This window comes from Telopea speciosissima, chromosome 9, assembly GCF_018873765.1.
Source record: "Telopea speciosissima isolate NSW1024214 ecotype Mountain lineage chromosome 9, Tspe_v1, whole genome shotgun sequence".
Classification (NCBI taxonomy): domain Eukaryota; kingdom Viridiplantae; phylum Streptophyta; class Magnoliopsida; order Proteales; family Proteaceae; genus Telopea; species Telopea speciosissima.
This window is the reverse complement of record NC_057924.1, coordinates 48,661,371-48,673,579: the sequence shown is the minus strand read 5'-3', so window position 1 is coordinate 48,673,579 and position 12,209 is coordinate 48,661,371. Positions and strand designations below refer to the sequence as shown.

At 39.6% G+C, this 12,209-nt stretch overlaps 1 protein-coding gene across 1 annotated transcript in view; it reads right to left on the bottom strand.

Moving 5' to 3' along the window:
- Positions 1-8,712: 8,712 nt before the first annotated feature.
- The window catches only part of LOC122639959 (serine/threonine-protein phosphatase 6 regulatory subunit 2-like), a 114,473-nt gene continuing 110,976 nt past the window's right edge, over positions 8,713-12,209 (bottom strand). Inside the window, exons 17-19 of the mRNA XM_043833022.1 lie at positions 11,150-11,179; positions 10,455-10,525; positions 8,713-9,744 (exon numbers count right to left, since the gene is read on the bottom strand). Coding sequence (XP_043688957.1) covers positions 9,078-9,744; positions 10,455-10,525; positions 11,150-11,179 — 768 coding nt within the window. The 3' untranslated portion in view covers positions 8,713-9,077. The remainder of the gene's footprint in view (positions 9,745-10,454; positions 10,526-11,149; positions 11,180-12,209) is intronic.

Below are 12,209 nucleotides of genomic sequence, written 5' to 3'. Positions count from 1 at the left end.
GACACTTTTTTGTTTTTTTTTTTTGGTGAAATTAGCTTTTGACAGCCTTCAACAAAAACGTGCATGCATGCATTGATGCATCTCCCTAGAGGCCTGGGATCAAACTTGAGCAAGTTTGTGTTTTTAATTCATACATAACAAGACCTCTCAAAAGTAGACCTTTATCCGCTACTCTAACTGGAGCGCTGCTGTGTGCATTGTGCGGTGCAGCAGCGGCCATGTGCGCATTGTGGGGCCCATTATGCAAACATGGCCACTGCTACGCTGCACGATGCACACAGCAGTGCTCCAGTTACAGCAGCGGATAAAATTCCTCAAAAGTATGTCCTCCAAAAACTATCTTGTTTCTCTCCCCCCCCCTTTTCGGGTGGGTGGTTTCAATTATGTTTGGAATTCTGAAGGTCAGCCATGGACTTGAGCCGCATTTGAGAACCATATGGAGTTAACATTTCACGGTTGGCTACTAGCCTACTATTTTCAAAAAGTAAAGGAATTTTCAGATTATTAGGAGGAAAATAGGGGAAGAAAAATGAACTTCATAATGGTAACTTGGTTTCTAATGTTTATTTATACGATGGTAACCCATTTAGAAAAACCAGCGGTAGTGTAATTACCCTTGACAATAATTTTTGTGTGTTTTACCTTTTATTTTTTAAAGGGTATTGAGGTTTTGAAGGTAACCTACTTTTATTAGTTTTTTAGTTGATGTGGCTATTTTGATCGGGTTAAAATCCTCTGCAGTGCGGGCATCTGGAGGTGCATTGCAATGCGGCCGGAGAGCTTGATACGTGGAAGAAGCTTTATCCAACAGTGCAAGCTCAATGCAAGATAGTTTTTTTTTTTTTTTTTTTTTTTTCCTTTTCTTTCTTCTCGAGCTTATCACCGTTGGGTCCCTAATGCTTAGCCTAAACTCAGTCCAAATCTAGGCCAGTCGAGATATTTCTTCCGAGCTCAAGCTGGTTGGGTTTGACCCTATTTTTTTTTATTAGACTATTTGGTTACCTTAATAATAGCCAACTTTTTGTTTTAGGTAGCCTCCAAGGAGAGCCCAATTCATTGCCACGTAATTGTGGAGTGTTGGTCTTTGCCAATTAGACTATCCCCTGTTTTGGGTTTATATCTTGTATTCAGTAATGGTTCACATAAATATTATTGGGCTTATATATATTTAAGTTGGGTTTTGGGTCCAGTACATGTACATAGATAAAATTATAATTATGTGGGGATTAGGGATTTTATGGTTTCTTATATATTGTCTATGTGGGGACAACTCTAGATGCATGCAAGGGAGATTACATTGTAAGGTGGAGAGTGGTGAAGAGTTTTTATTTTTATTTTTTTGGTGTATTGAAAAACTCTCTCGGGCAGATGTAGGCATTCATGTTAAACCATGTTAAATTCATTGAGTTATTTGTGATTGTTCCCTTGGAGAGTGGTGAAGAGTTTTTATTTTTATTTTTTTGGTGTATTGAAAAACTCTCTCGGCAGATGCAGGCATGCATGTTAAACCATGTTAAATACATCGAGTTATTTGTGATTGTTTCCTTGATTTCTTTCTCGTGATTGCGCATTTGTTTCTAACAAGTGGTATTAGAGTAGGGTTCGATGGATCTTTGCAGGTGATGCGTAGAGGTCTAGAAAATGGATGGTGCACAAGAAAACTGTAAGAAGGGAGAAGCACTATACGATTCCAAGGTATGACTCAGATACGTGAAGAAGAAGAATTCTGGGATATGATTCAGATACATGAAGAAAAAGAAGTTCTGATGTACAACTCTAGTACGTGAAGGAGAGGGAAGAAGATCTTCGTGTGAGAGGAAGGAAACAATTTAAAAAAGAGGGAAGAAAACAAAAAGTGAACTGCACATAGCCCTAGGAAGGAGAAAAGGTCAAGAAGGTGAATTGCTCCTTCATGTAGAAGGGTGAAGAGAGGAAGAAGAAAAAAAAGGGCCTACGGTGGGAGTTGTTTTGTATTGGTGTGTATGTGTTTTTTTTCTTCTTCTTTAGTAACAAAGAAGGTGGGTGTATGGTAGACCCTAAGAGAAAAGAAGAGGATTGTGGTACAATTCGAGATGTGAATAGTTTGTTCAAGGTAGAATTTCGTATCGCAATTCGTAGTGGCCGGTGCAAATTGAACAAAATTTACTTTGTTGTTATAAATCTTGTAAGTTCAGGCATATCAATGGTGATCAGGTTTGTTGAGGTTGACAACGGGCATAGAAGGCAAAGATCGGGTAGCTTGGATGTTCGTGAAGGGTTCAAACTTCTCTATAGAATCTTTCAATGGCTATAATGACTTCACTCTGTGGCAACAACGTATTGAGAATATTCTTACGTAGAGGGGACTATCAAGGCTCTCAGGAAGAAATAAGAAAAATCGGAGAAGATGGCGAAAGATGAGTGGCTAGAGTTGAGGAATTTAGTGACCAACACGATCCAATTGTTTATTGTAGATAACACTATTCACAAGGTCATCGGGTTAACAAATTCGGAAGAAGTTTGGACAAAGTTATAAAGCAAGTACGAGCCTAGGTCAATGATAAATCTGTTGTTTTTGAAGAAACAATTATATGGACTTTTTTTGGTAGAGGGAGAAAAATTTGAGGTGTACCTGGCTGAGTTCAACAGGATACTAACGAAATTGTTGACTCTAGATGTTAAGATTGAAGAGGAGGACAAGACACTTCTCATTTTGGTTCACTACCTATTTTGTTTGATTATATTGTGACTACATTATTGTTCGATAAACATACTCTCAAACTTGATGGGGTTGTTGTTGCTTTATTGATGAGTGAGACACGACGAAAAAGTAGCAGTGAGGGGATGTCAAAGGAGAGTAATGTCTTGGTTACCAATGGTGGTCAGGGTAGAAGTAGATCAAATGAGAGACTGGAGGAGTTTGACAAGTGTAAGACTCGAAAGGTTGCAAAATTACTTGTTATTATTGCAAAGAAGGTCATTTAAAGAGGAATTGTTCAAAGTGTAATGTCACGGCCTTAGATCGTACTAAACAACCGAGTCGACACTTAGCACTCTTGTAAGCATTAAGTCAGCCTTTCATTTACTCAAAAAAAAAGTTAGCCTTTCGCAACTCTAGGAAGGGACTTGGGAAGAGAACTTAGAGAACACAAGAGAGTTTGAGTGAATGAAACTTGCATTGCATTAGAGAGTTTTGAGTACAATGCTTGAATGTTTACTTGCTTGCTGCCTTAGCCAAATGAGGCCATTTCTATTTATAGACACCCCAACCTACAATGAATGGTTAGGATCTTTACATGTGTCCTCCATCCAATGGTGGAGAACATTCTAGCAATGAGACCTAGAACTTTCTAACCTCCTTTGTGGATGATTCTAGCATTTTTGGACTCTAGAAACCTCCCTCTTTCTAGGCTATATATATGGCTTCTGTAGAACCTTCCTTGCTTCTAGAGGTTCTAGAATACGTCTAGGCTCTCTACAAGTATGGAGAGTTCCAGACTATGGCTTTTCCTTAGCCCAATGTATAAGTCCATGGGCTTACAAGCTAGGCCCGTGGATCTTTATTGGGCGGGATGTGACACTCTCCCCCGCTTTAGTTGGTGACGTCTTCTTCGCATCTTCCTTATGGAACCTTTGTATAATTTCCTAGAACTGCCACAAAGTGTCTTACGGCTTCCCGCTTACCTTGCTCTCTGGTAGTCTTTTCCATTTTACTAAGTACTCCCTACTAGGAGGTACTCTTCATTTTTGAATGACTCGGTTTTCGATCATGTACTCAACCTCCTTGTCGGAGGAAGTAGTGACGCTCATCGGTGCTCGTATTGAAGTCCCACGGCTTGGGTCTCCAATGTCTCCATGATTAGACTTAAATATGCTTGCATGGAAGACCGGATGTATCTTGAGCTTGGGAGGTTGGTTTAACTCGTAGGACACCTTACCCACCTTCCTTGTAATTCGACCTTCATACCAACAAACCAGCCCCTTGTGCACCTTTCTCAGGGACTTGAATTGTTGAGGTAGAAGTTTCACAAGCACCAAATCCCCAACCTTGAAATTTTCTCATCACCTGTCCTTGTCAGCCCATTTCTTCATCTTTTTAGTGGCCTTGCCTAAGTAGGACTTAGCCACATCTACCTTTTCTTGCAACTCCTTGGCAAACTTGAATGTCGAGGGGTTCTTCCCCATGTAGCCTATTATCAGCATGTGTAGCATCAAGGGTTGCTGTGCTGTGGCAATCTCGAACGAACTTCGATTTGTAGCCTCACTTCTTTGAAGATTGTAATATAATTGGGACACATCAAACAACTTGGCCCAATCTCTCTAGTTGGTAGTCATTAAAGTGCCTCAAGTAAAGCTCCAATAAGTTGTTGATGCATTCTGTCCGCCCATCAGTTTGGGGGTGGTAGCTTGTAATGAAGTGTAGCATTGACCTCAACAACTCTGTCCAAAACCTCCCCGTGAAGTGAGGGTCTCGATCACTGATGATTGACCGCGACACTCCCCAATGTTTAATGACATGCTTTAGGAATAGTCTTTCTGCTTCTTCTACAGTACAATCATTTGGTGCAGTCACGAATGCGCCATACTTGGATCACCGATTCACAACCACCATAATCGACCCACATCCCTCCGATTTGGGTGGGCCACTGATGACGTCCATAGAGACACTCTCCCATGGTGTATTGGGTATGAGGAGTGGCTCCTACAATCCCCTCGATGGTTGTTGTTCTATCTTATCTTGTTGGCACGCAAGATAAGTCCTCATATAGGCCTCAATGTCATCCCTCATTTGAGATCAATAGTATGATGCCTCCAATAACGCTCGTGTGCGCTGTTGCCCTAGGTGACCAACTCATTTTGTGTCGTGGCATTCTCGAATTAGATTTCTCCTGAAGTTGTTCCACTTGGAAACATATATCCTTCTCTTTTTGGCATAGAGCAAGCCATCCTGCTCCAAGAATCTCCGTGTTTTGCCCTCTTTTGCACGGGCAAGTAAGCTCTTAGCCAGGACCATGTTCAAGGCTTTCCTTGATCAAGTCTAGGAGTTCTCCTTCTGGTTGACTAAGGGATGCTAGTTCAACCTTTCTACTCAAGACATCGGTGACGTTAGTAGCTTTGTCCAGCTTGTATTCAAAGGCAAATTCAAACTCTGCCAAGAAGTCTTGCCATCTAGCCTGCTTGGGACTTATTAACTTTTTCTTCTTCGAGGGTAGCAACCTCAAGAATCAGCAAGTCTTTTATGGTCTTGTTGTAGCATAAGGAAATGGAGGCAAAGAAAGAGGTTTTCGAGAAGGAAACACTGGTTGAAGGCTTCGTCCACCAAGATGACTGGAAAGGCGTTTGGTTTAAAGCTGTCGTAATCCAACCTTCGATGAGGTCCAAGAAGTATTATCAACTTGAGTTCTCCCGGAAGGAGGAGGCGAGAAGCCACCAGAAGAGAATATCTTCGAATTCAATGTGAAGCCTCTACCTCCCCACGAAGAACATCTGACGTTTCTAGAGAAAGGCGAGGTGAATGCCCTTTACAAAGGTGGGTGGTGGGAAGGAGTGGTCATGAAGGTCACGAAGATGATTGATTTTCGGTTTTCTTCCGGACTACGAACGAGCAACACATTTTCCCTCCATTTGACCTACGTCTCAAATGCACTTGGATTTCCCGCAGTGACAGTTGGATTCTTTTTTTTGAAGAAGGCTCCTAAAGTTTCTTGTTAGAACCATAGGAGAGTAACGTGCCGAAACTAGAGGATTCATAAAAAAAAAACATCAATCAAAGTAGAAGAGTGTCTCGTCGAAACGAAAGGGGAGTAGCCTACCCAAACCAGAGGGTCCATAAAAAAAACCATTCATCACAGTTAAAGGTGAAATTTGAAGATGGAGCACATGTGGAGATCAACAGTGAGAAAAGAGGTTTTGTTGGTGCTTGGTCCGTTGCAACCTATGTCAAAAATGTAGTTTGCAAACACCTAATTGAGCATAAGCACTTATTTACACACGATGATGAGACTGAGTTCTTTAAAGAAGAGGTGGATGATCAACACATTAGGCCTCATTCTCCTGAGATTTTGAGGGTCGACTGTTTTAAATGTCTCGAAGCACTTGATGCTTGGTACACAGATGCCTGGTGGGTGGGAACAATTTCAGAAGTGCTTGACAATTCAAAGTACAAGGTCAACTTTGAGAACTCAAATGAAGAATTGGAGTTTGAGCAATCTAACTTGAGGCCTCATCATGATTGGATTGATGGCCAATGGATTAGGGCATCCCGAGCTTCAAACATGTGATCGTGGATTAAGCATGAGAATTTAGCGGCAATCTTCCATCTTTTGAGACAATGTTTGTTCCTGCATCTTGAGAATTCATCTTTATTACGAATAATTTTAGGCTGTTTGGATTGTTAAGATATCATTACTACATACCTAATCATGGTTTTTTGAAATTACAAACTTGTTAGACTTTGAAAGCACCCTAAATGTGTTTGAAATTCATACCCCAATTCTCCCAACTATGATTGGTTTACTGTAACCCAAAAAAAAAAAAAAAAAAAAATCCGGCCTGGGACTTAACTTCTTTTGCATATGAAAGTAGCTAGTGACAATCTGTCTTTACCACGAACCACGATCCCATACTTCATCCACGATCACATGTTTGAGGTGTTGAAATTCATAACAAGGCTTTGCTCTTTAAATTGTGTTAGCGAATATTAAATAATCCCTCATTCATTTGGGTTAAATTGTTGAAATCAAAATATTCCTGGAACAATGATTTCCTTAAGGCCCTTAGAAAAAGATAATGTTCAATCTTTTAAAGAGGTATTTAGATATAGGGGACAACACTCGTGCACAAGTGTTTCCCCCATCGAGCCTCTCTTATAGCTAGGCAGTGGGTCTTTGGTCATTTCGGATGGGCATTTAAGCTCATCAAACTGTACTCAATGAAGGGCGTGCATGAAAACTATTGCCTCAGATATATTAACTTAATTTAGCAAATGGTTTGTTAGAGGCTAAGTATTGGTTCTAGTGTAAATATTTGGATTGACACTAGGATTCCTTCGTTGGATAACTTTAGACTTCCAACTCATTTCCCTGTAAATCCTTCTTCTTGTTTTGTTTTGGACCTTATCGATTCTACTCATAATTGGAACATGTCCCTTTTGTCATTGGTGAAGCCTGATCTCAGTCCAGAAAGTGCTATGGTAATTCTTCGGCGGGCCGTTTCGCCTTTGAAATGCGCCAGAATGGCCAAAAAGTTCATACATTAGCGCCATAGGTTCAGGTCCGAACCAAACCACGTGGATACATTACCAGGTTCAGCTTGTCGAGATCTTCAAATTGATATGTATTTCACCCTATGTTGGTTCAGGTCCGAACTAGACCAAGTGGATCTCTAGGGGTAGTTTTGTACTGTTTCGTATATAATGTTGTTATCTCTTTGAGAGATGAGTGAGTGAGGGTTTGTATTTAGCTTCACAAAAATAGTGGAATCATTCTATTGCTCGGCCGTGGATGTAGCCTTCCTTCTTGGGGTTGAACCACGTAAATCTTGTATTGTGTATTTGTTCTTCTCTTTCTCTTCGTTTTTCTTCTGCAAAATCGCCATTCTGAGCATTGATTTTCTAACACCTTTTGGAATCTTTGTTGCCTCAAGATCTAGTAAACCATAATATAAGAATTCGAATTCTTAATTTTGAATATTAGGATCAATGTTTTTACCCTTTCACCCAATCTGGTAAGCTGACTACCAAATCAGCTGCTAATTATCTTAATACCAAGCTTCATTCCAATGATCCTACTCTTGTGCGATTTCCATGGCGTTTCATATGGAAACTCAAATTACATCAATTTCTTGGGAAATGTTTAAATAATGGACTTCTAACTAAAGACTTGGTTCATCCGTTTTAAATGTCAATTCCCTTTTTTCTTTATGTTCTAGCCATACTGAATCTTTTTGGCATCTCTTTTTCAGCTGTTCATTTTCCAAAGTGATTTGGGCAGCTAGTCCTTTGGGGTTTAGATTTGGGCAGCTAGGCCTTTGGGGTTTAGAACAGAATTTCTGATGACTTCTTCCTTTAATGATCTTATTCTTTTGTTGATTACAAATAAGAATTTTTCCAACTGTAAATTAAGTTCCTTTTTTTTTTTATTATGGGTTCTATTATGTTCTTTATATAATTGTAAATGAACTCAGTTTTGTTCTTGACCAAAAACTAAATCCTCACCATTTGCTTGGTCTTACCTGATGGATTGCTTATCACTTTCCAACCATAGATGGAAGTGTTAATTCTGAATCGCCTCAAGTTGACTCTAGATGATCATTCAGTTATCATTACTGATCATGGCTTGTTGGGTGCACAGATGGAAGTAGAAAACAAAGCAAATTGAGCAAGATGTCAAAGATGCATCTGACAAGGGCACTGACCACAGAAATTTGGACAGACTCTAAACGAGTGGTAGCATGGTTGACCTCTGATCATAACATGGACTGACCTTGGCCTTTTTTTTGCCTTAATGATATCAAACACCTTCTTAAATCCTTCCCGTCTATAATAATTTAAAAAGTAAGTAGATCTCTAGTTACAATAGCTCATCATTATTTTACTTCTGCTAGATGCTTTAAGCTCTCTGATAATGTCACGGACAACAAGACTTCTGTTTGTATATCCTAATACATTTAAACAGGTTTTCATTCCAAAAAAAAATAAAAAACACAACCGTACCAAAAGAGCAACAGTAAGGCTAATGCATGGTCAACTTGGGTTTACAATGTTCTCTAATGTAAACTTTACAATCATGCTCCACCCTGCACTTTACAAGCTTTTCGTTTTTGACTTGTACAATGGATGTACCAAAGATATGTTTCATAGATAAATATTTCGGCTTTTGACAAAGGGAGGTGGTGGGGAGCAAAGGAAATAATGAGTGGTTTCAGAAGACTGAGGACTACATCCTCTGTCTCTGATACAAAGGGGCCACTACATTACCCACAATAAAACTTTTGGAATTTTGGATAGGGCCCCGAGGGCCCTGCAGGTTCACCCTTGGCTCTGCAACCTGCAGCCAGATCCTCGTTAAGGCAGCACCACCAAACAAATTTGTAGAGCATTAGTTTTCTGCTTTATCTTCAACTGCTTTCTTCTCATGATCTGCAGCTTCAGTGCTGCTTTCTTTCCCTAGCATTTCTACATCTGCACGGGCATCTGGGTCAGAAATAGAATTTCCATCACCAAATTCTGACGCTTCAGAGTGATTGAGACTTGGGTTCTCATTGGTGATCTCTGGTGACTCTCTGGCTTCCTTGCAGCTACTATTGTTCACATTGTCAGTGGATGGAGGCAAACGTTCAATAGAATCCGTGTCAATATTATCCTTTGAATCCACTTCAATCTCACCATTTGGTAGATGCGGATGATCTGCAATAGATGGATCAACGCCATCTGATGTCTCTCTCCACTGGACCCATTCTGGTGATTTACCACCTTCATCAGGTCTTATTTCTTCTTTCAGATCCTGTGACAGACCATCTGGTGTAACTGCACCACTGGGATCCAATACCTTGGGGCCCAGTTCAGGCACTTGTAAAGATGTAGCTGTATCAGCTGTATCAACTAGGTCATCATCTTCACCAACAATAACCTCATCATCACTGCTGCTGCTGAGAACACCGGTCTCTGCATTAGGCGAGGGTGAAGCAAGCGAACCATTTGAGCGCTCACTGGCAATTCTATCATCCTCAAAAGCAAACCAGTTGGAATTTGTAAAGAGAGAGCCACTGAAAAAACAAGCAAAACAGCAAAAAAATTAGGTCAAGCAAATAATGTAAACAGGATATAACTGTGTAGGCAGTGGCAATAATCACAAATCTCACAAATATGCAGTAAATGTTGCACAGTAGGAAAAAGTTAGGCTCTCTAATCGACGTGTCAGAATGAGCTGTAAGCAGGAAACTATCACAGGGTCTTGGGGGGAGGGGGGTGGACAGGAGTCCGTTGTGACCCTAGCATTTTTTGTACACAGGCCACACTAGACTTGGATCCCCATCTTCACGCTGGCAGCCCAAGCGCCCTATGAAGCAGCAGAGCCCCAATAGGCATGTCAAAGTGTTTTAAGAGGAAAAAAAATGGCATGTCAATCTGGAAGACCACCTTAGCCAAAATAAATTAGATGATTGTAACTACTATATTGCATAAGATAATAAGATAATCCATCCACTCCCCTCCCCCCCCCCCCCCCCCCTAAAAAAAAAGGGGGTCATTTGTCCACAAAGATGCCTACACAATAATGATTAGAATTATCAGACTGCAAAAATTTTGTGAGGACATCTTCCAGGTGAAACCCTAGAATGATGCTCCTCTTTTTTTGTCACGTTTTTATGGAAGCACAACCAGGACATTCCAGCACCACTCTATTGCAAATATTATTCGTGGTACAAAAACTCAACTCCAACTAAAAGCAAAGTACTCAATGGGACCTTATATATACCTGTCCTGGTCATCACCCAGACGCAGAGAAGAGATGACAACTTCAGCAGATTCATCGTCAAAGTAAACATCCTGCAATATATTCTTTGTTAAGACCACATATTTCCCTTCCATTGTCTATAAAGAATTAGAACCTAAAAATAAATAAATAACAGAAAAATAATTGGGGTAGAAGAGTCCGAATAAAGCTGAGGAGCACTGTGTTGATAAATGATACAATGGCAATGCTACAAGCATATTTTCTCACTTCTCCCTTAAAATGTCTAACAAAGTCCTTTTGTCTACATAATAACAAAATTGCAGTTCGCAGCCTTAAAAGATGTATCTGCCTCCCACCCTATAGAGACGTATCTGCCTCCAATGTGACACATAAATGGAACAACTTGGATTTTCCCCCAATCTCATAAACACACTCATTGGATGACCCAAATATCAAATTTAAGGAAGCTCTTATCGATTCTCTCCCACGTAATTGACTAGCCAAAGTTTATCTCACCAGAAGAATGGTAGGATTCATGTGGTGGTCCCTATGCACCTTCGGTTGAATGGCTCATGTTATTGATATTTTGAACTGTCAATATTATGCAAACTTTGAGTATTAACCATCTAAACTATTTGAGCTGATTTCGAATTTTTAGAATTTGGATGCTTTATAGAACAATCTAAGTCATTATACCAAATTATAGAAAAACATACCTCATCATCACGTTCCAGTGAACCATGCACCTGCATGTATCAAAATTCAAAAGTAAAGGTAAACAAAGTCAACCACTTCCATAACTTAGTTAAGTAATGATGAGGATGCCAAAAGAAAATATAACTACGACGATCACAATATGTTATAATACAATGTCGCGAAAGAATACAACCTCAAATACAAATAAATTATTAAATTTACATCATATTTGTGCATGTCTTTATGTGTAGAATATCAGATTCGTTGATAAAAATACTACTTCAAATTCCGAAAGTAAGGTAATATAACTTAACATAATAGTACAAACCACATCCAGCAATGGTAACCTACCCCCCACCACCAAACAAAAAACAAAATAAAAAAGAGAAACAAAGGAGGGGAGGTACCAAACATTATATTAACTCATGAAATAGCTCTTGCAGTTAATTTGTATAGTGTTAGAGAATCTGAAAATTAATATCTTTAGATACTTGGACAAACATCCCCACCAAGTGTAAATTATTATGGCACCAACTGTGTACATAAGGTACAAAACCTGAGCAAATAAGAATAATAAAACCTTTTGCACAAATAACCTCTTAATCTAACAAACCTTTTATTAAAAACAACTTTATCAGAGAAAGAGCATACAAAAATAGGTCAACAAAGTCGGCCCACAATATAAATTCCCATCCTGTACACAATTACAGACAAAGATGAGAGGCACATGCAAGAAGAATTGGATCGGCAATCAAACTAGTCTTTTAACCACGTAAAAATTGAAGCCTTCAGGCATGCCTCGACAGAAAACGGAGACCATATATACCACTCAAGTACATCTGTAGGTCTCTCACTTCCTACAGTAGTTTCTCACAAACAGAAAAGTGTGTGGAACTTGAGATCTAAAGCGAAGCTGTCTTGCAAGTAATGCAAGTATATCCCAACACACATCCTCTCTCTCTCTCAAAGATTCTGGTGTCTACGACCAAGAGAATTGAATAAATTCAAAGAAAATTTACTTGAGACTATTGGAATGAGAATCATAGCCTGCATTTTTCTATTAAAGGAGGACTCTATTGC